At 44.6% G+C, this 24,905-nt stretch overlaps 1 protein-coding gene across 10 annotated transcripts in view; it reads right to left on the minus strand.

Moving 5' to 3' along the window:
* Window positions 1-24,905, minus strand: part of PAX3 (paired box 3) — an 89,488-nt gene that overhangs the window by 57,787 nt on the left and 6,796 nt on the right. For 2 of the 10 annotated variants that reach the window (XM_064152776.1, XM_064152781.1), the window contains one exon: window positions 18,432-19,475. The exons of 5 other annotated variants lie outside the window; for them this stretch is intronic. In XM_064152776.1, coding sequence (XP_064008846.1) covers window positions 19,429-19,475 — 47 coding nt within the window. In that variant the 3' untranslated portion in view covers window positions 18,432-19,428. 3 more of the 10 variants (XM_064152777.1, XM_064152779.1, XM_064152778.1) reach the window with 2 other exon arrangements.

Here is a 24,905-nt window from a genome sequence, read left to right on the forward strand (position 1 = left end):
GCTTAAGTGGCGATTAGTTCAAACAAACAAGAGTAAACAAATAAAAGCCAGCACAAACAGAAAATAACTTCATACGGCTGAAGGTGTTAAAGAACCAACCGAGGTCCCATTGTGCTCCTGAGGCTGTTAACCCTCTCCGGCTTGCCGGAGATCGGCTCAGCCATAGCCCCTTCATGTCCCTCACTTACAAATATTGGGGGGTTAAACATTCACTCTCGGGCATGGAGAGTTGCTTCTAGGGGTATGGAAAGAAAAACAAGGAGAAAACAAGAAAGAAAAACAACAGCAAACAAAGAAGAAGAAAGAAAAAAACCACAACTCTAATCCAGCTTTGCAACAAGAATGAAGAAAAGGGCAATCATCTTCACCTGTTATTATTTTTATCCTGAGACTCAGTGGTTTGCACTTTAGTGCCTGTGGAGTTCCCAACTCCTTTAGTCAGATCTGGTTGGTTTGAATTCTGCAAACGCCTTCGGTGCTGTGCTAAGAAAGCTGAACAGTTGCAGAGTTTAATTGCTGAAAAGCCTCTGATATTTTGTTTGCAATTTCAATCCCTGGGGATTTAGTTTGGTTGACTGGCTGGTTTTGCTTATTTGAAACCTATGAAGCTGCACTAAGAAAACTTCTTAATCCTACCTATGGAGTCGTCTGTTTTCTCTGCAAAATACCAGCAATACAGAATTCAAATGAGAAGCTTTAAGGTACATTGTAATGCAATTACAGCCACAATGCAAGGGTACAGGGACAAGGAGTTCACAGGTGTCCTTCATAAATTCTCTGACTTATTATTTATAGACTCAGGCTTCCCTTTGCAGAGAAATAATAACTTACTTAACAAATACGAGGTTGTTTTATTGCAGTCGAGTTATCCCCCCATGAAAGAGGATTAGCTATACTCATAACAGTGGAAAAGTGCCTTATAAGCACATTCACATCAGGAATTGTGCTGCTATCTCCCATAACTAAGAAGGTTGTCGGGGTACAAATAGCCCAGAGGAACACAGACCACATTTTTGGCCCCACTTCTTCAAAAAGGTTTTCTCATTAATATTGCATACACTTAAGCCTAACCCTGTGTTCAACCTGTCAAAAGATTTTCCCTCACTGATGCTTCCTGTGATTTCATTTTTACCCCCCTGTCACTACCCTACTCATGCCTTACTCAGTCACAGCACTCATCACCCCCATCCCAGCTCTGAATCTTTATTACCCAGCAGAACGTGAAGAACTTTGACCTTAAACATCCAGCTGGAAACTGGGTACCGGCAAACACTGCAAAAGCATCTTGTGTTTGCGGAGGGAAGCAGGGCAGTAATGAAAACCAGGCAGCAGAGGAGCAGAAAGGTGTCGCCAGCAGCCCAGGGGCGGAAATGGCTCCGAGGTTTCAGTGCCAACTCCGGCACAGTTAAGTGGCATTTTTTTGGGCACATAAACCCCTATTTCCCACAGTCAGGGGGGGAACAGCTTGGCTGTGCTGCCTTAACAGTACCACTGAAACGCCTTCAATTTAAGGTGAGCTTTTACAGCCCTACTTTAGTGCTGCTCAGGAGTCTGGAAGCTCTGAATTAAGCTTGGGATTTAGCTCAGCAGGTCAAACGCCACCAAGGTCACCATTCTCCTGACTGCAGAAGCTCCTCTGCTCCAGAAGAGCTACATTTTCCAACACAGCTTAGAAAGACTAGCTTTTTTCCCTCCCTGTGGCTTCCTGTATCTCAGATGATTAGTTTCACTCCCCTCCGAACGCTTGAAGGTGTTAGGCTAGATTACACCATTGGCTGGTGATGAAGGACTCAGACCCATTTGAATTCCACTTGTGAGAGGTGGCAGCTGACTCTCCTGCGATGCCACAGTCTGTAGAGTATCAGAAGTGAAACTGCATCACCCTACGCTTAAAAGCAGTTATTTCCTCACATCAGTGGAGGTGATGTATGTTTTTGCACGTGTGAGGCTGCAGGGACAGCAAGCCATAGAATCATTGAAGTGTTATGGCCAGGAAAGACCTTTAAGATCAAGTCCAACCATTATCTAACTCCCCAGGTCTGGTGCTAAACCATGTCCCTCAGCACCACATCCCTGTGTCTTTTAAACACCTCCAGGGATGGGGATTCAACCACCTCCCTAGGGAGCCTATTCAGTGTTTGATAACCCTTTCTGTGAACAAGTGTTTTCAGATATCAAATCTAAACCTCACCCAGTGCACAACTTGAGGCTATTTCCTCTCATCCTATCATTTCTTACTAGAGAGAATGGACCAACATCCACCTTGCTTAACCTTTTTCAGGCAGTTGTGGAGAGTGAGAAGATGTCCCTTGAGTGTTCTTTTCTCCAGACTAAACGACCTCAGTTCCATTAGGCATTCCTTGCCAGACCTGTTCTCCATAGCCTTCATCATAACCCTTCTCTGGGCACACTCCAGCACTTGAGTGTGTGTCTTGGAGTGAAAGGCCCCAAACTGAACATAGCACTCAAGGCACACCCATTCAAAGCAGCAGAACAAAACATGGCACAAACGCAGAGTTTGAGGTGTTAAAGTTCCCAAGAGCTTGCTCCAAGGTGGAGGGACTGGCTGCTCAGCCAGCTCACAGCACCAAAGCAGCCTCCACCACATCACCTCACAGAAACCTAGGAGACAGCTCCAGATTGGGGCCAGCAGGTTTGTTAACTTCACATGCAAAAGGTGAGGCTCGAGTAGAGACAACGAGGCTCCAAAGCAGGCACAGTCCCAATTTCACCTCCAGGAAGAACATTGTGGCCATGCACAGCCATAGCCATGGTATATATTACAGAACCACTACAGGAGCTGAGGTCAGACATTCGGACCCACATTAGGTCAAATCTAATGCGAGTCAAAGACATCTAACTGCAAAAATTACACTGTTGAAATAATCCCAATCATGTAGACTATGCTCTCCTGACCAAGCAGCACCACGGCATTCACAGGCTGTATAGACCTTCTTCAACACAGATTGCTCTTGCCTGTCAGCAGATGGTCTAGAAATAGAGAGCTGTGCCACAACCATAACCCCTGACTATCCAGTCTAGGTTGCATGTGCAAAGCTAGATCTGGAGTTGCCAGGCAGGTCTCCAACAAGGACAGCTAGACTTCCATTTCCAACATGCTAGAATCAACCTCACAAAATAAAATGAATAGCTTAGATGCTTTCTGCCTTTCAGATGGTGCTAGTTTGAAGCCGGTTAGAAAGAAAAGAACTAGATTACAGGCTGTGAAAGGAAAACAATGGTGATGGCTACTTCACTCATAGGCTTGCTGAGATGTATACAAATATAAGTCGAAACACAGATAAGACACTCGGCACCACTCTCGCTGGGGCTGCTGGCTGAGCTGCATCTCTCTAACCTCACCCTCCGGTTTGGGACTAATCCACTTTGCTTCCTAACCCCCTGGCCAAACCTCCATTCTTCTTTGGGACTGGGGTAAGGTTGAGAGGGGTAGGGGGAAGGTGAAGGGGTAGTTGAGAGCCCCTCCTGGGGACTCAGGTTTCTGGGAGGGGAGTTGTGTTTCTGTATTACCTTTTCCCTTGTCTCTTTCTGTCTATAACTACCTGAAGGGGCATTGTAGCCAGGTGGGGGGTGGCCTCTTCTCCCAGGCAACCAGCAATAGAACAAGGGGACACAGTCTCAAGTTGTGCCAGGGTAGGTATAGGCTGGATGTTAGGAAGAAGTTCTTCCCAGAGAGAGTGATTGGCATTGGAATGGGCTGCCCAGGGAGGTGGTGGAGGCACCATCCCTGGGGGTCTTCAAGAAAAGCCTGGATGAGGCACTTAGTGCCATGGTCTGGTTGATTGGATAGGGCTGGGTGCTAGGTTGGACTGGATGATCTTGGAGGTCTCTTCCAGCCTGGTTGATTCTATGATTCTATGATACTGTAACTATCTGCTTGTCTATAGTGCCAGCTGTAAATATAAGCTTCATTCAACTTTCAGAGCCACTGAGTCTAGTCTGGGTGATTTCTAAAGTGTAGGGGGGCAGGGAACACCCAAACCATCACACAGGTAACATTGAACGTTTGGGGGCTTTTTAAATTCTAAGGGCAAAGCAAAGAGGAAAGTCTGAGTTTCCCTGTTAATTCCTCATTTGGTCTCATCTGCCACTCCAGCTTCTAGCAGTGCATAGAATGCATTCAGGATTGCAATAAGAGCTGTTCTAGAATGGCCTTACTGGTGGGCAAAACAGCAAGTCATCACTGAAGCCATCTTACATGTTCTCCTCCACCAGAAACATCGAATCACTGCTTTGTGACCCTTACACAGCCTTTATTATTCTGCTTATCATTACTGAATGATCTAGAAACACCAAATCATTCAAAACATAAAGAAATGCATTTCTCCATGTTCTGTCCTACATGAACTTTTACTGGATTAAAGCAAACCAGTGACAGACTCAAGGAACATAACTAAGAGGGGCATGAACATGGCATTCACGACTCACCTATCATCAGCTGCCCATCCAGCACTGCCCAGGACACATCTACTGCCCACAGACAACAATGCCCTGGGCACTTTGTTGCAAATAAGACTGCTTTGTGATAACTGGGTTCAACTGTTCTCTATTTTTGGTCATCTTTTCAGTGTTATTTCTGGCCTTGGTTGTCATGTAAATAGCTTAAACATCAGAAATAAAGAACAATTAAAGAAATAAAACTGATATCATTAAATATACATATATGTATGTATAAAAAAAATCCTTCAGTGCTTGATACTGGCAGAATCCCAGTATGGTGGATGCCAGAAAGGACATCTAGTCCAACCTCCCTACTAAAGCAGCACCACCCAAACTCCAGAACACTGGAGTAGGCTGCTTAGAGAGAGGTTCTGCAGTCTCCTTTGGAGAGATTCCAAACCCACTTTGACACATTCCTGTGCAACCTGCTCTGGGTGACCCTGCTTTAGCAAGAGAATTGGGCTAGATGATCCCCAGAGGTTCCTTCTAATGCCCATCACTATGTGATTCTGTGTCCCAATATTTTTAAGACACCTTAAAGTTCACCTGGACACCATGTCCACAAGAACATTGAAAGAACAGCATTCATCTGCCACCCAATTCTTACTTGATGCTGAGACATTTATTAAATTTTTGGATCTTTAGAGCTGGCATCCTGGGCTGGCTCAGGAGCAGTGTGGCCAGCAGGACGAGGGAGGTTATTCTGCCCCTGTACTCAGCACTGCTCAGGCCACATCTTGGGTGCTGTGTCCAGTTCTGGGCTCCTCAATTCAAGAGAGATGTTGAGGTGCTGGAAGATGTCCAGAGAAGGGCAGCAAGGCTGGGGAGGGGCCTGGAGCAGAGCCCTGTGAGGAGAGGCTGAGGGAGCTGGGGGTGTGCAGCCTGCAGCAGAGGAGGCTCAGGGCAGAGCTCACTGCTGTCTGCAGCTCCCTGCAGGGAGGCTGTAGTCAGGTGGGGTTGGGCTCTGCTGCCAGGCAAGCAGCAACAAAGGGGGACACAGCCTCAAGTTGTGCCACAGGAGGTCTAGGCTGGATGTTAGGAGGAAATAGTTGTCAGAGAGAGTGATTGGCATTGGAATGGGCTGCTAAGGGACGTGGTGGAGTCACTGTCCCTGGAAGTGTTGAAGCAAAGCCTGGCTGGGGCACTTAGTGCCATGGTCTGGTTGACTGGACAGGGCTGGGTGCTAGGTTGGACTGGCTGAGCTTGGAGGTGTCTTCCTACCTGGTTGATTCTGTGATTCTCTTCTATCTTCTTTAAGAGCCTAGAAACTTTCTGTGACTGAAGTTCAATGAAACTGGAGTAAGTTTGCACAGATAAACCAGCATCTGACTTTTACAAATAAAAAGAACCTTGAAGCTGAAAAGCAAACCAGATCTTAGAAAACACAACTCAAGGTCAGGAGAGATTTTCCAACAAACCTGAAAGCATCTAGCTAAACATAACTGGTGTTAGCACCCACTTTCCTCTGCAGCCAGACAGCCACTGTCCCAAGGATCTAACCAGATAGAGCCCTGTGAAGTGCCAGAAGAGCTTTAGACACACTTTCCAATGTTTTCTGTACTGGGTTTTTATTTTAGGAAGTTCAGCCTTCCCACTTCATTCCCAGCCCTGCCAAAGTCGTGTGTGTGTTTGTTTAAAAAACAAACAGATTTCCCCCACCAGTTTCATGGTACATCTGCTTAACCAAATTAACCAGAGGATTTGAGGGGGTTTGGTCTGCAAATGTTCAGTGACAAACCTATCAAAACCCAGACACTCAACACAGTGACAGAATAAGAGCTTCTACTTTTCCAACGTACAATACAACCATCTAAAAGGAAAACCAGGAGCCATAGGAGAGAAGGAAAATGCAACTATTCATTAATTCTGCAATCCTGAAGGACCATTGCTATGACCCCAAAGCGCTTGCTATGATGTCATCTACCCTACATGCTCAGCCCAGAGGGCTCAATTCTACTCCCCTTAAGCCAGCAAGAAGCTCGTGTTGACTACGGCAGAAGCAGGCTGCTCCACAGTCAGGACAGCAGCTTTTGGTTGGTCTTAATCAAAGCAGAGACTCTGAATAAAAGGAAACACTTAACTGGTCACTGTGATGTTCCCATCACCACCATCTACAGAGGTAAAGGAGAGGCAGGAGGGACTCACTTGAAAAGCTCTTCTGCACTTAGTACCACAGAGACCCCCAAGCACAGGCATTTTACGTGAACCTTACTGTTGCCCCCCACCCACTTTGTCCCCAGACAGAACTGGAAACCTCAAGGCCACTTCTTCTGAGCCCCCATAAACAGCAAGCAGTAACTGCTGTGCAAGCCAGCAGGACTTAACAAGGAAAATAAACAGGATCCAAAGACAATTTCCCAACAGCTAGCCTGCTGAAGGTCTCAATAGAAAACATTTGTTATGAAGTAATAAGAATTTGCATAATTTTGGGGAATACTTTGTTTTCAAAGTCATTCTCTCTTTCACCTGCTTGGGACTTGCCCATGTATGGCTTTAGTTAAGTTTTGTTGATGGCAGCTCATGTTTAACCAACTGTTTTTAATTTACAAATTAAACTTGTCAGAAGTAGAAATCCTTCTCTTGGAACCCTTCCAATATGTCAAGAATTAATTCTAATGAAAACGGCATTGCCTAAATGCAGGATGGCCAGTTACTTACTTTATTTACACAAAGTCCTTCTCAGTTTCTTTGATAAAAGCAGCTAAATCTTTTTCCTCTTTCATGTTTTGTCAGCACTTGATTCCTTTTGTCCCCTGGCTATTTGCCTAGCTGTGGACAATAAGGCAGGAAGAATAGAAGCAGATTGTTGGAATGGCCCTCAATAAACCTAATTATGACATGTTGACTGCACTCACCATGACATATTCAGGAGATCCAGGCTTATTCAATTACCCTTGCCAGGTTTCTCTTTCAGACCTAAAGTTATCCTTTGACTGTTTGTATTTCTGAACAGTATTCATGTTCATTGTGAAAGAAAATCCCCTGGACTTTGAGGGGTTTCTAAGTTGATGCTGTTATTGTAGCTAATTTTTATTAACTGAATGATAACATGATAAAGAAATAGACTTTTGTTATGTAACAAGAACAAATCAGTGTGTGCTTAAAGTTACACCTTTCTTTCCCTTTTTTATCCCCCCTGCAGAAGACTGTCAGCACCGTAGCTTGAGTTAATAAACCCAACTGTTTTGTCAGCCAGCATTTAAACCTCAACGACACTGAAAACTTATGGCAGCCCCAGAATCCTCCTAAAGCAAAACCTGCACTGGCATTCTCCCCTCAAACCTTTTCACCCCAACAGCCACCAGCGACAGAGGTGCTCAGCACTGCCAGCGCCAAAGACCATTCTTCCACCCATGCCACCAGCTATTTCTCCATCTGCTTGAAACAAAATGTTTCATTAGAAGTTGGGCCAAGCTTACTCCACAGAAAAAAACTGTTCCAAGATCACATCTACAGCTCATGGAAAGCCACTTTAGAGAAGCTATGTGCCAGGTGGACAAAAGAATGACAAAACCGAAGGAATGCTAAAAAGTAGAGAGGGAGAAAGAAGCAGCCCAGTGCAAACTCAGCTTCTACTCCAAGCAGCCCCAAATGAATTAATATTCATGTCTTCATTTCAAACCACTGCTCAGCTATTAATTGCTTTGCTGTGGCAGTGTCTGCTCTTTCCCTGAACAGCTCCCAGGATTTTAGATTAACAGAAAGTCTGCAAACAAACTGGAAAAAAAAAAAACAACACCAAAAAAGCTTGAAAGACATTGCAAAAATCCCTTCTTTTTGAGCTAAGTGACAGACCAAATTTACTCGTTGCTAACACTTCATGGGTGGGAAAAATAAGTTGCTTTAGTAAAAGCGAGCAGTTTGCTGTAGCAGCTTCTTTTACTCTTGGAGACTGAGCCAGCCATGAAGTCAGAACTCATGCTCCGAGTCCTTCCCTACTAGCTTTGGTGCCTGCTATTGAGCACAGAAACACTGCAGGCAACACCCACCCCCAATAGTGCTGCTTCATCCTATGAGAGACTGCCAACTTCCCCACATCTCATGGACTGACTGGTCTGGGAAAACCAGAGCCTGAAAAATGAAAAATAAAATGAAAATATTGCTTCTGACACTTCTTCACACTCAGCCTTCTAAAGGAGACTTCTCAGAGTGGGAAATTCTGGTCCCCAGAGAAGTTGGGTATCTCAGCATTTGTTTTCCTTCTGGTTCAGAACAAAATCTGAATGTGCCTCCAGAGCTGAAAGCTGAAGGGGGAAATTCTTCTGAAATGCTTTTAAGACAAAGCAAATGTAACAACAAAGAAATAATCAGACCTTTAATCTTATTTTTCTAAGGGAAATAGTTAAAAATGAGAAACAAAACTTTTTATGGGGACTATTTTGTTATTCCCCTTCTTAGTCCCAAATAGATCCCAAAACCCTGAGGCTGCTTTTCTGATCCTCCCTGAAGAGCAAGCAGAGACCACTGAGCAAGTCAGGAAGAGTAAAGGAGGAAAATAAACAGGATCCAAACACAATTTCCAGACAGCTATCCTGCTGCAGGTCTCAATAGAAAAAATGCTATGAAATAATAATAATTAAGTGATAAATTTGTTTCAAATAATTCTGTAAGACATTGAAATGGGCTATTTTATATAGCCTGCTTTTTTTTTTTTCCCTTCTTTTGTTTTCCTCAGGACAAAAATGTTGCCAGAATTGCCATGATTTGATGGAGTTTCAGGTTCGTGGACTCGGACCTTGCCAGAAAAAAGCAGTTCTGAAATCTGAACAGCACAACCTCCAAGTAGCAGTTAGGAAGACAATCAGATGAAGTAGCCAGGTGGGGGTTGGGCTTTTCTGCCAGGCAATCAGCAATAGAACAAGGGGACACAGTCTCAAGTTGGGCCAGGGGAAGTATAGGCTGGATGTCAGGAGGAAGTTCACACAGAGAGAGATTGGCACTGGAATGGGCTGCCCAGGGAGGTGGTGGAGTGGCTGTGCCTGGAGGTGTTCAAGAAAAACCTGGATGAGGCACTTAGTGCCATGGGCTGGGTGCTAAGTTGGACTGACTGTGCTTGGAGGTCTCTTCCATCCTGGTCGATTCTATGATTTCTATGACTTCTATTTCAGAGGACATTAAGTATGCTGCCAGGGAGCGGTGCTAGAAGAGCCTCTTGGAGGCTTCAGCCTGGTTTACCAAATGAACCATCACACAAACCATATTCCTAGAAGCGGGGTTGGTCTGAACCCTGGGGTGGGATGGTTTGTGGTGAGGTTTTTCTGTCATTTTTAGGGGGGTTGTTTCTTTTTAACTTGAAGTTACAATGAGTGTTGCCAGCAGCCCCTCCAAGCAGCAAAAGGAGCTTTTCTTCATAAGTATAAAATCCCATTTGTAACCTTTTGCTAATATAGGCAGGTAGAGCTTTACTTAAACACAAGCACAAGCTTGGATGCAGAAGCAGCTTTCCTGGCCAGACTCTACTCCAATGACTCCATGGTTATGTGTCTGTGTGGTGTGCAGCCATATGTTTGTGCACATCAAACATGGTGTATCCACTGCAGATCAGTTATAGAGCACCAGCCCTCGAGATCTGTCAGATTTCTTACCAGTATGCTTAGGATACTAATATCAAACATATATCAGACTAGTGTGTTTCACCACCTCTCTAAAGGAGCTGCATTCAAAGCTACCAAAAGTGTTGGCTATTTACCTAAAACATGGCATTAGTCATTCCATAACTCAGTTTAGACAATTTAATATTCCACCTACAAGAGGGACATTGAGGTTCTGGAGTGCATCCAGAGAAGCAAGAAAGCTGGTGAAGGGTCTGGAACACAGGTCTTGGGAGGAGAGGCTGAAAGAACTAGGGTTGTTTAGCCTGGAGAAAAGAAAGATAAGGGGAGACCTTTCTGCTGCCTAAAACTAACCAAAAGGAGGTCGGAGTGATGTGAGGAGTGGTCTTCTTTCCCAGGTAACAAGTGACAGGATGAGAGGAAATGGCCTCAGTGGTGATGAAGGCTGGACATTAAGAAAAATTTCCTCAGGGAAAGAGTGGTTAAGCCCTGGAATAGGCTGCTCAGGGAAGTGGTGGAGTCAGCATCCTTGGAAACATTCTGAAAACATGGAGATGTGGCGCCCAGGGGCATAGTTTAGTGGTGGATTTGGCTGTGCTAGGTCAATGGTTGGGCTCAATGATCTTGGAAGTGTTTTCCAACCTTAATGATTTTATAATTCTATGGTTCTATGAAACAGAATAAAGATCCTCTGTAATCCTCAGCTAATATCCCCAAAGGGAAACTCATCACATAACTAAACCTCACAGCACAGCTAATCCTATGCTATGACACCCTAAGTGCCCTTGCTCAGGAAAGTCCTCAGCTGCACAGGACTATCCACAAACCAAATTCAGATCTGTTCCACTGCTGGAAGCTGAGGAGCCTGACAAAGGAACCACTCTGATTTGATGCCAGCAGAATCTGGTCTGAAAGAATACTCTGAATTGCAGCTTTAATTGCTGCCAGTTTGTGAGGAGATCCATAGACAAGTACAAATTTCTAATACCTCACTCTATTATTTCTTGCTTCACAACAGTAATTAGATTAAGCTCTGATTATGCTGATTTCCTCTTTGTGACCTATCAAAACATGCAAAAGGAGATTACAAAAATTGTTCTCTAAAATTTGAATCCACAACACCCAGCAGTGACAGAAACACAGGGAAAAGGAGATGATGTGAGCAAACCTAAACACACTGAACCTGTTGCTGAGCTCTTCACATAGCCTTTCCTTGTGCAATCAAGGGCAGAGACAGAAATGCTCAAATACCTCCTGAATATTTGTGTAACAGGAACTTGTCAGGCAGATTTTCAGGGGTTTAGGCTTTTTTACTCTCTGCAAAGATTCACTCTTGAAGTGCCTGTAGCTCTTATTCTGTGAACAGCTCTTATTCGATGAACACCTGGTGAAAAGTGGCAGCAGAAGAATCCCTCATGGTTCTCAACTTCCCCATATCTCAATCTCTGGCAAATTGACAGCAGTTTAATTTAGGAGAAGGAATTGGGGACCCTGGATTTATCTAGCACTTTTCCATCAGGGAAGTCAAAATACATGATTTTTATTATTTAATAAAGAAGAAACACTTGAGAAATGAGAACACAAAGACATTATCATGCTCAAAAACATTCTATTAATATTGCAAGTGCCTAAAAAAGTTCCATGCAACTAGGAACCAAAATCTCTCATTTCCCAAGTATGTTTTAAGCTCTGCAGAGCTGATCCAAAACAAGGATCATTATCCCATTCCCGCTAATGGTCTGCTGGCTGCCAGCCCACGGTAGAACCAGAACCCAAAATGCTCTTCTTGAATGAACACCTCTTTGCTTTGCTGACTGGAGCTCTCCTCAGTGAAGCTGCACTCACCTGCAATGTCCAATGCAGAAATTTCCCTGAGGTGTTTTCTTCAGTAGGTATGTGAACCATACCATGAGTAGCAAATCTAAGACAGTCAATTGCCTTCCCTGGTGGTACCTATTTGCACTCCTACTAAATATTATCACAACACCTATTGTTTGGGGAGTTACTTTCAATCCAGTTAACCCTGTTTCCTTCAAACTTCTGACTGCAGCCAAGGATGCCTGAGCATGTACAACAGTCTCAAGACAAAAGACAGACCATGCCAACAGAGGTCTTCCACATCGTCTCAAAGTCTTGTTTACCGTTCTTGAAGCCATCAATTCAAACACGAGATGAAGGAGAGTTACTGAAACACAGTATTGCCAGCTTGTTCATAATTCCTGGTTCTTCTTCCCCACCAAAGACATGAGAGCAGAATGAAGGCTCTCATGAAAAGCTCTCAAGTTGTGATTCTAGATGATCATGGCAGCAACGTGAAGCACGGAAGTTACCTGCATTGTTCTCCTCTTCTAGCACTACTGTCCAAATACAGGCTACTACCAAACATGCTTTAAAAACAGCCTGATGCTGCTCAAGTAAATTGCTACATGCTTCATAGAAAGCTCTCCTCCCACAGCTCTGCCTGAGGTGGTGGCATAAGCCATGCTTACCACTGCTCACAGCCCACCCTGAAATATGGGCTGGCAGAGAGGCTGCTTTCTTACCTGTACAAGTATCAGGGCCAAGACGCTGTGATATTTCTGTAATTCCTAAAGCCAGCTCTCTGTCCTCCCCCACTCCTCAGCAAGAAAATACCCTGGCATGCCTCAGGAGCATCAGTGTGGTTTAGGCTTGTGGTATGAACTCTGTGGTCTTGGCTGCTCCCTCTCTTAGCCATCCTCTAGCTTCTCCATCGTGCCTCTGCCCTTGACAAAGACTGCTTGTGACACCCACAGCTCACTAATGCAGCAGTACCGTTTCTTTGCACCCCTCCAGAATCCAGCCTCGCAGGTAACGCTGAAATTGCTTCTGAAATCCAGTTTTAACCTAGGCTGCTGTATTCTGCAAATAAATTCCTAGGCTAAAACTAGTAACACTTTTTTTTTTTTTTTTAAGTCTTTCCAAAGTCACAGCATGAATCAGTGGTGGAAGGTCATGTTAAAAAGCTGTTTGGAGTTTCTATTTCCTATCACAGAAGCATCTCCATAACAAACCATGACACTTCACACACATATTGACAGACATGAAGTTTAGCAGCTGGTCTAGTTGCACTATTGTTATATCTTTGGACTACTTACATTAAAACACACTGGGGCTATTTTCCCTCCTTAAAGGCAATTTCTAGTGCATGAGTAATGAGTGTTTCTGGAGGCAGAGAAGTAGATCGTCTTTCCCTAGGAAGATGCTTAGAAAGCAGCTTCCCCTTCCATCTGGCACAATGCCTTCCCAGCAAGGCAGAATTGGAATTTCTGAGAGCCCTTTATGAATAAGCAATAAAAGACTCAAGAGATGGGATAGTTTGGTAGCTTCCTAAAAGGCACATCAAGTGGAAACAGAGAGTTCAGGCTGGGTACCACGGTTTGCACATTATTATTGCCTCCTCTGCTACGAGGGCAGAGAGCAAATTCTCTGCTCTCCCCATCCCACCTCAAGAAAAACCTGTCAGGAAAGAAAGAGCTGAGCAAGTTTTCACTTTGGCCTTTGAAGTTCTTCCTTGGCTGACTGATGCTCGCCCATACATAGCTGGAAGAAAAGGCTTCCATTGTACTGTTCTTTATACCCAGTGCATTATTCTGCAGACAAAAGCACTTGAGTCTCACTTTTAAACACACCTCTCTTTAGGGTGTACTGTTTCTAAGCCATAAAATCCTTTTTCTTCATTTAAAAAAATAATAATAGACAGCTTTTTGCCCTGGGGCAGTCCCCTGCTTGTTGGGGGCTTGTACTGCTTTTCCCAGACAGATGCAGACAGTGGCCAACTGCAGCCACACAGCAGTTTGCAATAGAGCAGCCTCTTCTCATCCTCACAAACACAGATTTTCCCCCAGCAGCATCATCCATCCAGTTCCATTGAAGGAACTCTCCGGTTTTCAGCTGAGATCGGGTGAATAATCACTCTGCCTGAAAACATCTCCCACATCTGGCAACTTGCTGCTACGTGCAGGGTCTGGGCGCTGGGTCAGGGCAGGATGCAGGAGCAGGGCAGGGGGTTAAGCAATGAACATGATCAGCACCTGCTTGCTCTCTGCCTGATTCTAATCAGTATTCTCCTCTCATATCTAGGAATGCCAGAATTCCCCGGTTCCCTCACAAACACACACGCACAATCGAGAGGGGAGTTAAAAGGGGAGGGGAGAGGAAAAAGGAGAGGAGAGGAGAGGAGAGGAGAGGAGAGGAGAGGAGAGGAGAGGAGAGGAGAGGAGAGGAGAGGAGAGGAGAGGAGAGGAGAGGAGAGGAGAGGAGAGGAGAGGAGAGGAGAGGAGAGGAGAGGAGAGGAGAGGAGAGGAGAGGAGAGGAGAGGAGAGGAGAGGAGAGGAGAGGAGAGGAGAGGAGAGGAGAGGAGAGGAGAGGAGAGGAGAGGAGAGGAGAGGAGAGGAGAGGAGAGGAGAGGAGAGGAGAGGAGAGGAGAGGAGAGGAGAGGAGAGGAGAGGAGAGGAGAGGAGAGGAGAGGAGAGGAGAGGAGAGGAGAGGAGAGGAGAGGAGAGGAGAGGAGAGGAGAGAAAACTCTTTTAATTTAGGGTCTACTCAAGTTTCCTTAAAGACAATGCAAGTCTTGCTTCTAAATTCAGCATGCTTTTTGGACTTTTAGGATAAATCTCACTTGCTTAATACTATTATTTAGAGGAATTTGTGGTGTTTAAAATAATTTCCTTTTTAAAAAATAAATAAACCCAGCAACAACCAAACAAATTAAAGGGGGGAAAAATGAACCCCAGAATTTTACTGTTTAAAAGACTGACTGTGACAATGCCCTTTGCCTGGAAACTCCAGAAATCAGTTATAGCTCTTTGTGTCAGCAGCTCTGGAAACCAAATCTCACCTTTCTGCAGGTCGTACATCTAAAAAATTCCTTTTTTTTTCTTATCTTTTTCTTTTTTTAAAGACTTGTTGACAAGTTCAAGCCAGCCTATCGACTGGAATTGGCTCCTCAGGGTTGTTTATTTGGCTGAAACCTTTATGCCCAGCTCACTCCACTATTTCTCCCCAGATCACACCACTATTTCTCCCCATCAGGAAAACTAAAACGGGTTTATAAAAGAAACGAAGAGGTTTAACTTTTAAATCCATTTCAAACGAAACCCAAACAGTTCATCTCTAATCAATCCATGTAAGGCACAAACCTCTCACAGAGAAGTCTGTTCTGCTGCATAAAGACTTTTGGAAGCTGCAGTTTTAAACTAGAAATCACCAGCAGACAACCAAAGAATGTTGAAAACTGTGATTTTTGCCTTGCTTTTTTTTGCGCTCAGTTCAGATTTCTATTTCAACAAGTACACAGCAAAAGAAAAAGGCATTTCAATAAGAAATAAAGTGGTTTAAGCAGCTATCCAGACAAGCTTTTTTGTGAGTGCCACAGCAACATCCAGTTCAGGCAGAGAGAACAGCGCAAGACCTGTGTGTCTGGCCACAACCACATACATTTCAAGCATCGAATATTTGCTTGGAGTCAAAGATTATTTGTGTATAGTATTGGATAGATTTGCCACGCCACGTTATAAGAGAAAATGTTGAGCTGGTCATGGGAAAGGCAGCAAATTCAGCAGAAAGTTTGCATTGCTGTGCTCTGGTAAATATGCTGTGGCTTTGTGTCTTGATATGAGTTTGAGACAACACTTCCGAATGCGTGTGCTTAATCCCAGACCCTATTCCATTGCGTTCTGCTTTTGCAGTACAGAATGGTAATAAAAGCAACAAATTTGCAGTAAATAATAGTTACAAAAGCAGCAAAACTAAAACTACTGAGACTTGATCTACTTCATCAAAATGGACTCACCTATCAGATGCTCAGAGCTAGGGCTTGCCGCTTCACTCTGTTCAGTTCCACACTGTGCCCCTGGATAAGAAAGCATTCACGGATCCCTCTACAACCAACCTGCTACTCCTCAGCTTTGCAACCCTAAAGCCTAGAAGCCAAACTACTCTTACAGAGATGGGTTCCAATCCTGCCTAGCCACAAAATATTCATTCCAAAACATCATTTCATCTGGATTTGCAGTTTCAACAGAGGAGCTAGGCTTGGATTTTGATTTCTAAATCCCAGATATTTTGAAGTATCCAATCCCATTTCTAACCAAAACACACCACAAAGATACAACAGGCTTTAGCTGACACAGACAGATCACCAACATTCTAGTCCCTTCCTCACTAAACACACTGCCAGGATGCCACAGGAAGGGGGGGTTTGGGGCTGGGGTTGGATGTTAAGGAGAGTGCAGAAAGCAAGAACCAACAGCTTCTCCCTGCTCTAGGGGATCATGGGCAGAGGCAGAGACCAGTAACCACACTGAGAAGAACCATCTCGGCTGGCTCTAGGCATAGGCAACGCAGAAAGCCACTCTGAGAAACGCAGAGCAAATTGTACCAACTGAAATCAGTTCTCTTCCAAACTAAATTCAGCTCTTCTAGCACCAGTTTTGCTCTAACTCCTGCTTCCTTGTTTGGTTGTTTTGTTTAATGTTTTTTAGGGGTATCAAACATGTTAGTCACCAGAATCACTTTTTTCCTACTAAAAAAGAACATAAACAAACTCTCTCGTCCCACTCCAAAGATGCAGAACCACACTCAGCACAGCTCTGTGTGAGAACTATTCAAGCCAATGGAAATATGCCTTCAGCAGCCCCTTTCCTGGAGCTGTGAGAAATTCAGCAGCAAACCAACACCAGCTGGGCAAGTGGGAGAAAGACGCTGAGCCCAAATCACTGGGACCTAAAAGCATCTACTCAAAACGCTGAAGGTCACAAAGTGCAAAACAACAACAACAACAACGAAGCAGAGCTGTGACTAGAACTTTCCTGCCTAGAAAACCCAACAGTCCTATGGAAGTTATAGACGGAGTGAAAAGTGCTTACAAACCTCCCAGAAGAGAAAGGTAGAGCAAGGAGGTGGAAACAGGGTAGTACCAGTTCCAGTCTGGGCTGGGAGAGACCTCTGAACTTAAAGCTAATGGATCCTGAGCACTCTCCTCCTGCTTCAAAGTGCATAATGGGTCTTTTAACCGAAGGAACCAGCCCTGAAAAACTGCTCCAAGATACCCCCAGGGCACAGGATTACTCAGAACCCCTGAGACTAAAACTAAAAGAGTAACATACCAAGAAAACCAAGAGCACATCCTAAGGAGTTCCCCCTGTGCCATCCTGGGAAAACCACCATTCTGCATGTCTTCTCCATGCTAGCCAGGGGCCAGAAAACAAGCAGCAGCTGGCTGGATTCGTGAACAGAGTGACTTTACTGGAAGCACACGAGTCCTTGCTCCACTCTGATCACCTGGAGGATCTCTTTTCTCCCCTCACAGGAATTTTATAGGCTGTTTTCCTTCTTCTTTTTAACTGCCACTACTGGGATTTGGATACTAGATGTACTTAGGATACTTTTAATACTCGCTGCATTTTTTTTTGCCTCTGAGTTACTGATAACAAGTCTGTTCCTGATGTCAGACTAAGAAATGTTTGGGCCATCAGGCGTCGCTCCATCTTTTCAACTGCCAGCACAGGGGAAGTACAGGGGCATTGAATTCTGTTTTTAAGTTCTTCCTTGGTCAGGTGATCCCGAAGGGTCTGGAGAAAAATCCTCTTTATGTCTGTCATGGTGCAGGATTTGATAACCATCTGAATGAAGAGCTCATGATTCCTTCCCCAAAATTTCATTTGTGGTGCTGATGAGGATCAAAGGTTGTGGGAAGCAATGTGGTGTAGAAGGATAGAACTCATCTCCCCTTGTGAGACCCCCTCAGCCAGGGAGGAGCTAAAAATCAGAGCCAGCAAGCAGCCCTCTGCCTCCTGTCCTGCTGGGGCGGATGGAGCAGATTGGTCACAGAGGTTCTTGCAGCAGAAAAACAGGGTTTGCATTGCCCTTTTGGTTTGGGTTGTTTTCTTTTCCCCTAAATAATATGTTAAATAATGTTTAAATGTACTTCTTTACAACAGCTTTTTTTTACCTTCCACATCAGGTCTCCTATGTAACAGAAAAAAAAAAGAAAAAAAAAAAACCAAACCAAAAACAGATATTTAGTGCTACAAAGTCTTGATAAGACTGAGAAAGTGAATCAATCCCCTCAAATCTGAAAAGTAATAAAACTTTCATATCAGGGTCAAATTCAACCCCGAGGAAGCTGCAGAGCCTCGCTGTGAGTGGGGGGGATTGTTCCAATCTATGTGACTGCACAACTTGGTCTCAAGAACCTTTTTTAACATAGAAATAATAAGAAGATAAACAAAATGTCTGCTGTGTGCAGCCATTTTGCATTTTCACCAGGAGAGCTGAGCCTCTGCAATACTTTTCACTGCTCCAGTCCCTGCTGGTGATCAGATCACCAAATCCCCTGCCTCAGCACACGCAATGTGGTCCACGCCAGCACCAGTGCTCTGCAGAAGAGGTGGACAAGCAGATAATTTTAAGGGCTTCTCAAGAAAAATAACATTCTGTTTGTCAGAGAACAAGTTGGGGGTGTTAAAGCAACAGGAATTTAAGAGTTTCTCCTTAATGATGATTACTTAACAGGGAGCAGAGCCAATTAACTATCCTAAATCAGGCATGAACCCGCAGAGCTTTTCCTAACTGCAACATCAACTTGCATGACCTTCTAAATAGGTTCCTAAACGTTTTCTTCTAGTATCCAGCTTCACAGATGGCGGCAAAGATCCTAGTTGTTGTGTGCCAGAGACGAAAGAGCCACCCCAGGCAGCAAGAGAGGTTAGAGCACAGGATGCTGTTCTCTGCACCAGGTGTGTTAAAACCGTAAAGAAAATAGTACAGAACAAATTGCAGATTGACAGACCTCCAAAAGCCTGCACCACCGAGGTCTGACGCCTACTTGAAATACTGCTCCTTGTGTAAACAGTCCTTAGCCAGGTCACTCTTTATGACTTGGGTGAAACTGTTAGCAGCGGGTACAGTGAGTTTGCAAGGTGGTGGTTACATGAAACTGTCTCTTAGGTGTAAATACTGCTGATATAACTCAGTTTTCCCAGCCTGCCGAGTGCAGTGGAGTTAATCTCAGTTTGTATCTTGATAAATGGAATTAATGATATTATTTTAGGCTGGTTGTTTTGTGGGGGGTTATTTCAAGACCCATATTTTGCAGGATCTCATTGTGAAAATAACGTTTTTCACTTCCCGTCTGCACAGTTCTTTAGCTAAGCATTTGCCCTTCTGTCAGAATGCCTCCTTTCTGAAACCAACTTGGTTTGCTGTTCATCAAACCGGCTTGTTTCGCTGCTCACGAAACCAGTGCAACCCTGACTGCCAGCCAGTTCCGTGCAGGCTTTTTCTTACCGCACAGCCTGACTGGAGGGGCTGGGGAGGTGTCAGAGTCCTCACCGGGACACTGATCCCCCAGCCAGTTCACTCTCCAATCCTTCAGCACTTCACACCAGATCAATCAAGGAGCCCTTAGGTCATGATGAAAAGGAAGTCCTGCCACACCATCTGCAGTAAAAAGGGATTTGCTGTGGAAGCAGGATTCCCTGCCACTCTGGTAGCCTTCTTTCAATAAAACCTGCCTACATTCATCTCCACCTTTCCCTGAGACAAAGACATAGAGATGAAGAACAGTTTTCAGCCCAGCTTGGTTACACTGAGTATCTTGGTGCTGCTGCCTCGCAGGCGCCATGTGGAACATACACATTGGTTAGGTTCTTAACAGAGGAAAAAGAGTCATTTTGCCAGAAGAGCTGTAGTTGTTACTGCTTTTTTTTGTGCTGGGATATGGAATAGATCCCGACTATATTGTCATGAACAGTCCTGCTCATTTGACAAAGGTGAATGAGACTTGACGGGGGCCGAATAAGCTGTCTGCTTGCAGAAATGAGGTCTGCACATGGTTTATTCCCCCTACCATCCAAACCACAGTGATCCCTGTGACATTATATCTGATAAAGAAATTACCACAGTCATTTTTGGATCAGCCAGCCAACATGAGACATAGGACAAATACCAAAATCCTTCAGACAGGTCCTTATATGGACTTGGGCATGATACAAACGTTGGTCATGTTTGGCAGGGTGTGCAGCCAGGCAAATATCTACTCAAATACATAGATCAGAAGGCAGTATGTGTGCTTCTGTCCTCAACGCAGCACTCTGTGGAAATAGATCAGATCTGTGGACTTGAAGGAAAGTTGTACCTAAAACACTTTAAGAAACTAAGCTGCTCCTCTGGGGCAAAACATCCCCTAGAGTAGCTCCTAAAGTAGGCACAGAGTGATTTTTTTTTTTTCAGTGACAACCAGACAAAATGAATGAGAAAATGCTGGTTTAAAAGATTCTGGTTCAGCCTTTTACTCTGCTCTTTGTGACTACAGCAGGGGAGGGCTCACCCACGTGAAAATCAATGCCAAACCAGAAGAAGCTCCTTAGCTTTACCAAGCTTCTTATTGTTGGTTGTCTGCAGAATTTCCAAGTCCAGATCTGCCAGTGGAAGGGGCAGGACCTGGACCTAATGCTCCCCTAACCCACAATTCAGATTAAACCTCGTCTCATAATGACGAGCCAATGTAATGCATCCAGATTGCACAGCCTCTTCTCCCGAGGGTGTGGGGGAAGATGTTTTCCTCTCTGAAACGAGCGCAGCTTTCTGCGGTGCATGCAACAAGGAAACGATTTTCCTCGAGGACTCCTGCTTGCTTTTCCACACGGCCGGTCCGAGCTGACTTGCCTGCCTTTGTGGAAGAAGCACGGTTCGACTGTCCTCACTATGTGAGCAAGCTCCGTAAATCAAACCCGGGCATTTCTACAGCCCTGAGAAATGCTGCAGGCGGATTTGAGTCCCGTTCGTACTGAGAACCCAGCCTGGAGAGCTGGCTGGCTTCTCCAACTCTGTTACTGCCGAGCCCCGGACCGTTTATCTACGTGGCTTGATAGACAAAACTTTTCTTCTCTTTTCCCCTCAAAACAATCACATTCACCAGCATTAGTCAAAAATCAGTTAAATGCCAGGTACTTTACCCATCAGAAGAGTAAAACTGCTGCGTGCCAAAAATGAAGTGATTCAAATACAACCACACTAAAAGGAAGCCCCCTCGCAGCCCCCAAGCTGGAGGGACATACAGTACATCCATCCAACGGAGCATGCAAAATAAGGATCCTATTCAAATTTCACATCTCATTAAAGACAATTTGGCCATTAATCCATAGGCTCGAGGAGCAAAGAAGGATTTTCCAAGACAGATAAACTGAAATGATCCCTCCTTTGATCTCTGAGGTTAAGAAGCAGCGACAATGGAAGATGAACAACAAGGGGCAGAACGAGTGGCCTTTTTAAGTGCCCACAATGGCATCAGCAAACAACTACTTAATCAATATTTGGCCAGCGACACTGAAAACTTCCTTTTCAGATTTTAATTCCTAGTTGTAAAACAACTGCAGGGCAACCAGCAAGATAAGACATTAAACTGACTGCTTAATTGCCTTTTACTGTCTCCCTAGTTATATATGCACATTCCTAATAGCGGGTGAATCTTTATTTACTAGGATGAATAAACGACCTGTCAACAGTCACATCAAACTCCACTAACTAAATAATCTCGGCACATGACACACGTTAGCTCTAATGTGTCCTCAGTGAGTTTTAATTTCATTATGCTGCCTTTTTTTTTTTTTTTTTCTGGAGGCAGGGTGATTTAAACTGAATTAGTTTAACAGCATGGGGCAGGAGTACTCCAGGGCAAGCAAAGGAAAATGCTGTGCTCACCCTGCGCCAAACAAGGTGAATTATGTTACCGCACCTAATTTTTATTATCCAGAACCACGCAGCATTTGGGGAGTGCTTGGGAGCGTCCTGCATTTTTCCTTGTGTATTTTGTCCTTCCTCTAGCCAGATGTGTTTGTTACTTGGGATTTAAACTGACATTTACATGGAGAAATTCACAGTGACTGGCTTGCTCTGATTTACGGCTTTACGTTTCACTCCATTTCTTCTTAAACTAACCAGAGAGCACTTTGTAGTTCTGCTTCATTTCCCAATGCACTTTTACTACACAGCTCTGGGGGCTTGTGATAATTTATCACCATCAACTTTATGGGCTTCCCACTTCTAAAACCCTGTTCCAGCCCTTATCAATAAATTCACCTAACACCAAACTAAACCCTCCCCAAGCCAGTGCTAGACAAAAGCATCTAAAATTGATACAGCAAATAATTACTATGCAAAAATCAGACCTGGAAAACACTCTGATTTAAGGATTGCAGGTACTTTTACTTTTATCATTAATTGCTAATTACTTATCTAATTAAACCCTCTGTCTGTATTAACACAAAGATCCTTGCCTTTGATGAGAGTTTTGATGGGGAATTTCACTCAGGATTAGAGTCACTTTAGTGGGTAATCACTTAGGTACCTTCTATTAACAGAACAAATCTGGGCTCATCCCTGCCTGCCTCAGCCCCTGTGAGTAACTTTACCCACAAGAACAAGCCCTTTGAGTGGGACTCCACACTGTTACCTCTGCACCATAGCACTGGCAGAATTGGAGATCTGATACTTGATCCATTAAAACCATCTTCCACATGAAACCTGAGGATTCCCCCCAGAGCTGCAGTTGCTCAGTGCATTACAGAGCTGTTTTCAAGAAGAGCCTGATCTAGAGATCACTAAATTCCTACTGATGTTAAGGATTTTTGCAACTGTAAGAGAACACAGAAAGCCAAAGATAACAATTACCTTTTCACAGCAAGACCTTGCTACCAGGTTCGACCAACCACGTTTCTTGCCTCAGCCTTTCCAGAACAGCACTCTAAACCTTAGAGGTCATGAAGACTTTTCAGAGCAAATAAGGTACAAACTCAGGAATCAACTGATGTGTATGAAGCAATCCTGATACTCAAGTGACGTTTGCCTTTGTTCTAGATCTATGCTATTAGGAAAAAAAAAAAAAAAAGGGAAGATGGCAGTGGCTCTGCATGAATACTGTCTCCTTTTAAGTAGAGGAAAGTGCCCCTAAGGTGGCAAGAAAAAAAAAAAAAAGTAAACCCAAGGAAACTATGATTTCAAGGAATGGATACAATGGATCTGTATTTTAGCCCGTAGAGGTCACTGCCAGACGCTGGAAATATTGCTAGTGCTTCTGTAAGGTGATTAGCCTGACAATTAGCGCACCTTTCAATGTGCTCCAGCTTGTCTTCCAGACCTGAGAGCACAGACTGCTTCCCAGCACCGCTGAAGCAGCAGATGTCCTTCTGAAGTCACTCAAAATACAGACACCTAGAACCTTTCTGGAAATGCTCAGTATGCTGAGACCTGGCACTTTTGCTTAGGCGGTGGTGTCATTACTGATGGCTGAGGTCATCTATTGTTATTAGCATTTGTTATTTCAAAATAATTATTCGGAAGTGGGAGCTTGGCAATGGGTCAGGCAGAAGAAACAGTGTTTGTGTGGCATAACCTATGTGGATTTACACTTGTGGTTTTCTCTCCAGGACTCCTCTCACACTCTGCTGAGATGAGAGTTGAGAAAAGGAGAAGACTCCAACAGAAAACTCTGCTAACACCATCTGCCTTGAGCCAAATCCCAGAGTCACCAGGCAGTTTTTTCTGAATTAAGCACTATTTTCTTGTCAGCTCCTAGAGCCTCAGAAGCAAAAGTCTGTTTGAGTTGCACAAGCTAATTTCTTAGACCTGCTAGTGAGCAAATATGTAAAGTACTGTATGAAATTCCAAACTCCAGAGGACAATCGCCTGCAGCCAGAGTCATCACATTTCATTCAGTAAGTGAATCTTCACCAGGAACACGGGGCAGGGGAACACAGTGTGCTTCTCAGCTCTAAAACACAGGGATATTTCACACAGCGAGTGAAGTCCTCTCACAACTGCACCCTGGGGTGGGATGCTGGAGACCACCACAAGCCACATGTCACAAAATCTACCTCAGTATCTGCCCCCTTCCGTGCCCTGGCGACTAACCTCACAATCCATGATGCAGAAATTAATGGGATGACTCAGAGTGGTATCTGATGCCTTCTCTGTTAATCCTGTCCCTTAAACTGCCTTTATTAGTTTAACACCCTAAAAATAATTGGCTTCGTGATATTGAGCCACCCTAATCAAAACATCTGCAAGCCCATCTCTACCCGAGCCACCCTGCAGATCATGTGCCACCACTTCAAAGCTTGTGCATCAAGTCAGTAATTGTAACATTGCATCTAAATATTTAAGCTAGGGGCTGGGAGTCGCGTGTCCCATTTACAGTCAGCATCTGTCCTCTAATTCCATTACAGCACAAAGCAAAAATGTTTCCCAAAACTCACAAACAGGAAAAGCATCACACGGCCAGAGAAGCAGCAGCAGCAGCAGCTTGAACTTTCTAGATGCTGAGCAGGGCTTTTGTGCTAAGGTCCTGGCTTCTTTTTTTCCTCTCCTTCACACTCCTCCCCCCCCCCCCCCCCCCCCCCCCCCCCCTTCAAACTCCCCACATACACACACAAAAATAGGGGTGGTGCCGAAATTGTATTAATGCAAGCCTGAGGCGCAGAGCAAAAAAGAAAAGAGGAAGGGGAGGGAGAAGGGGGAAGGGTTTGGTCTGAGATGAAAGTAAGAAGGAAATAAAGGAGGCAATTTAGTCTGCTGTAGCCTGAATTGCTCTCAGTACAGCCAAGGGTAGAGGCTTGGGATGAGTAGGGCCCTTTTTGGACGGGTGCGCATGACTTGGGGAGGATCCGCCGGGACAGGGCCCGGGGGCCAATTCCACTGGCTAGGAACAGAGGCCCCCTTTGAGATCAGGCCGAGGGGGTCCCGATCCCAGCCCCAGCCCCAACCCCAGCTTGCAGCGCGCCTGAGGACCAGCTCAACGCCTCAGCGTTTGAGTGCTGAAAGCCACCGGTTTCTGCCAGCAAACAACAGCTATCTTACGAAGGGGGGAGTTAG

This window comes from Pogoniulus pusillus, chromosome 13 (assembly GCF_015220805.1).
Source record: "Pogoniulus pusillus isolate bPogPus1 chromosome 13, bPogPus1.pri, whole genome shotgun sequence".
Taxonomy (NCBI): domain Eukaryota; kingdom Metazoa; phylum Chordata; class Aves; order Piciformes; family Lybiidae; genus Pogoniulus; species Pogoniulus pusillus.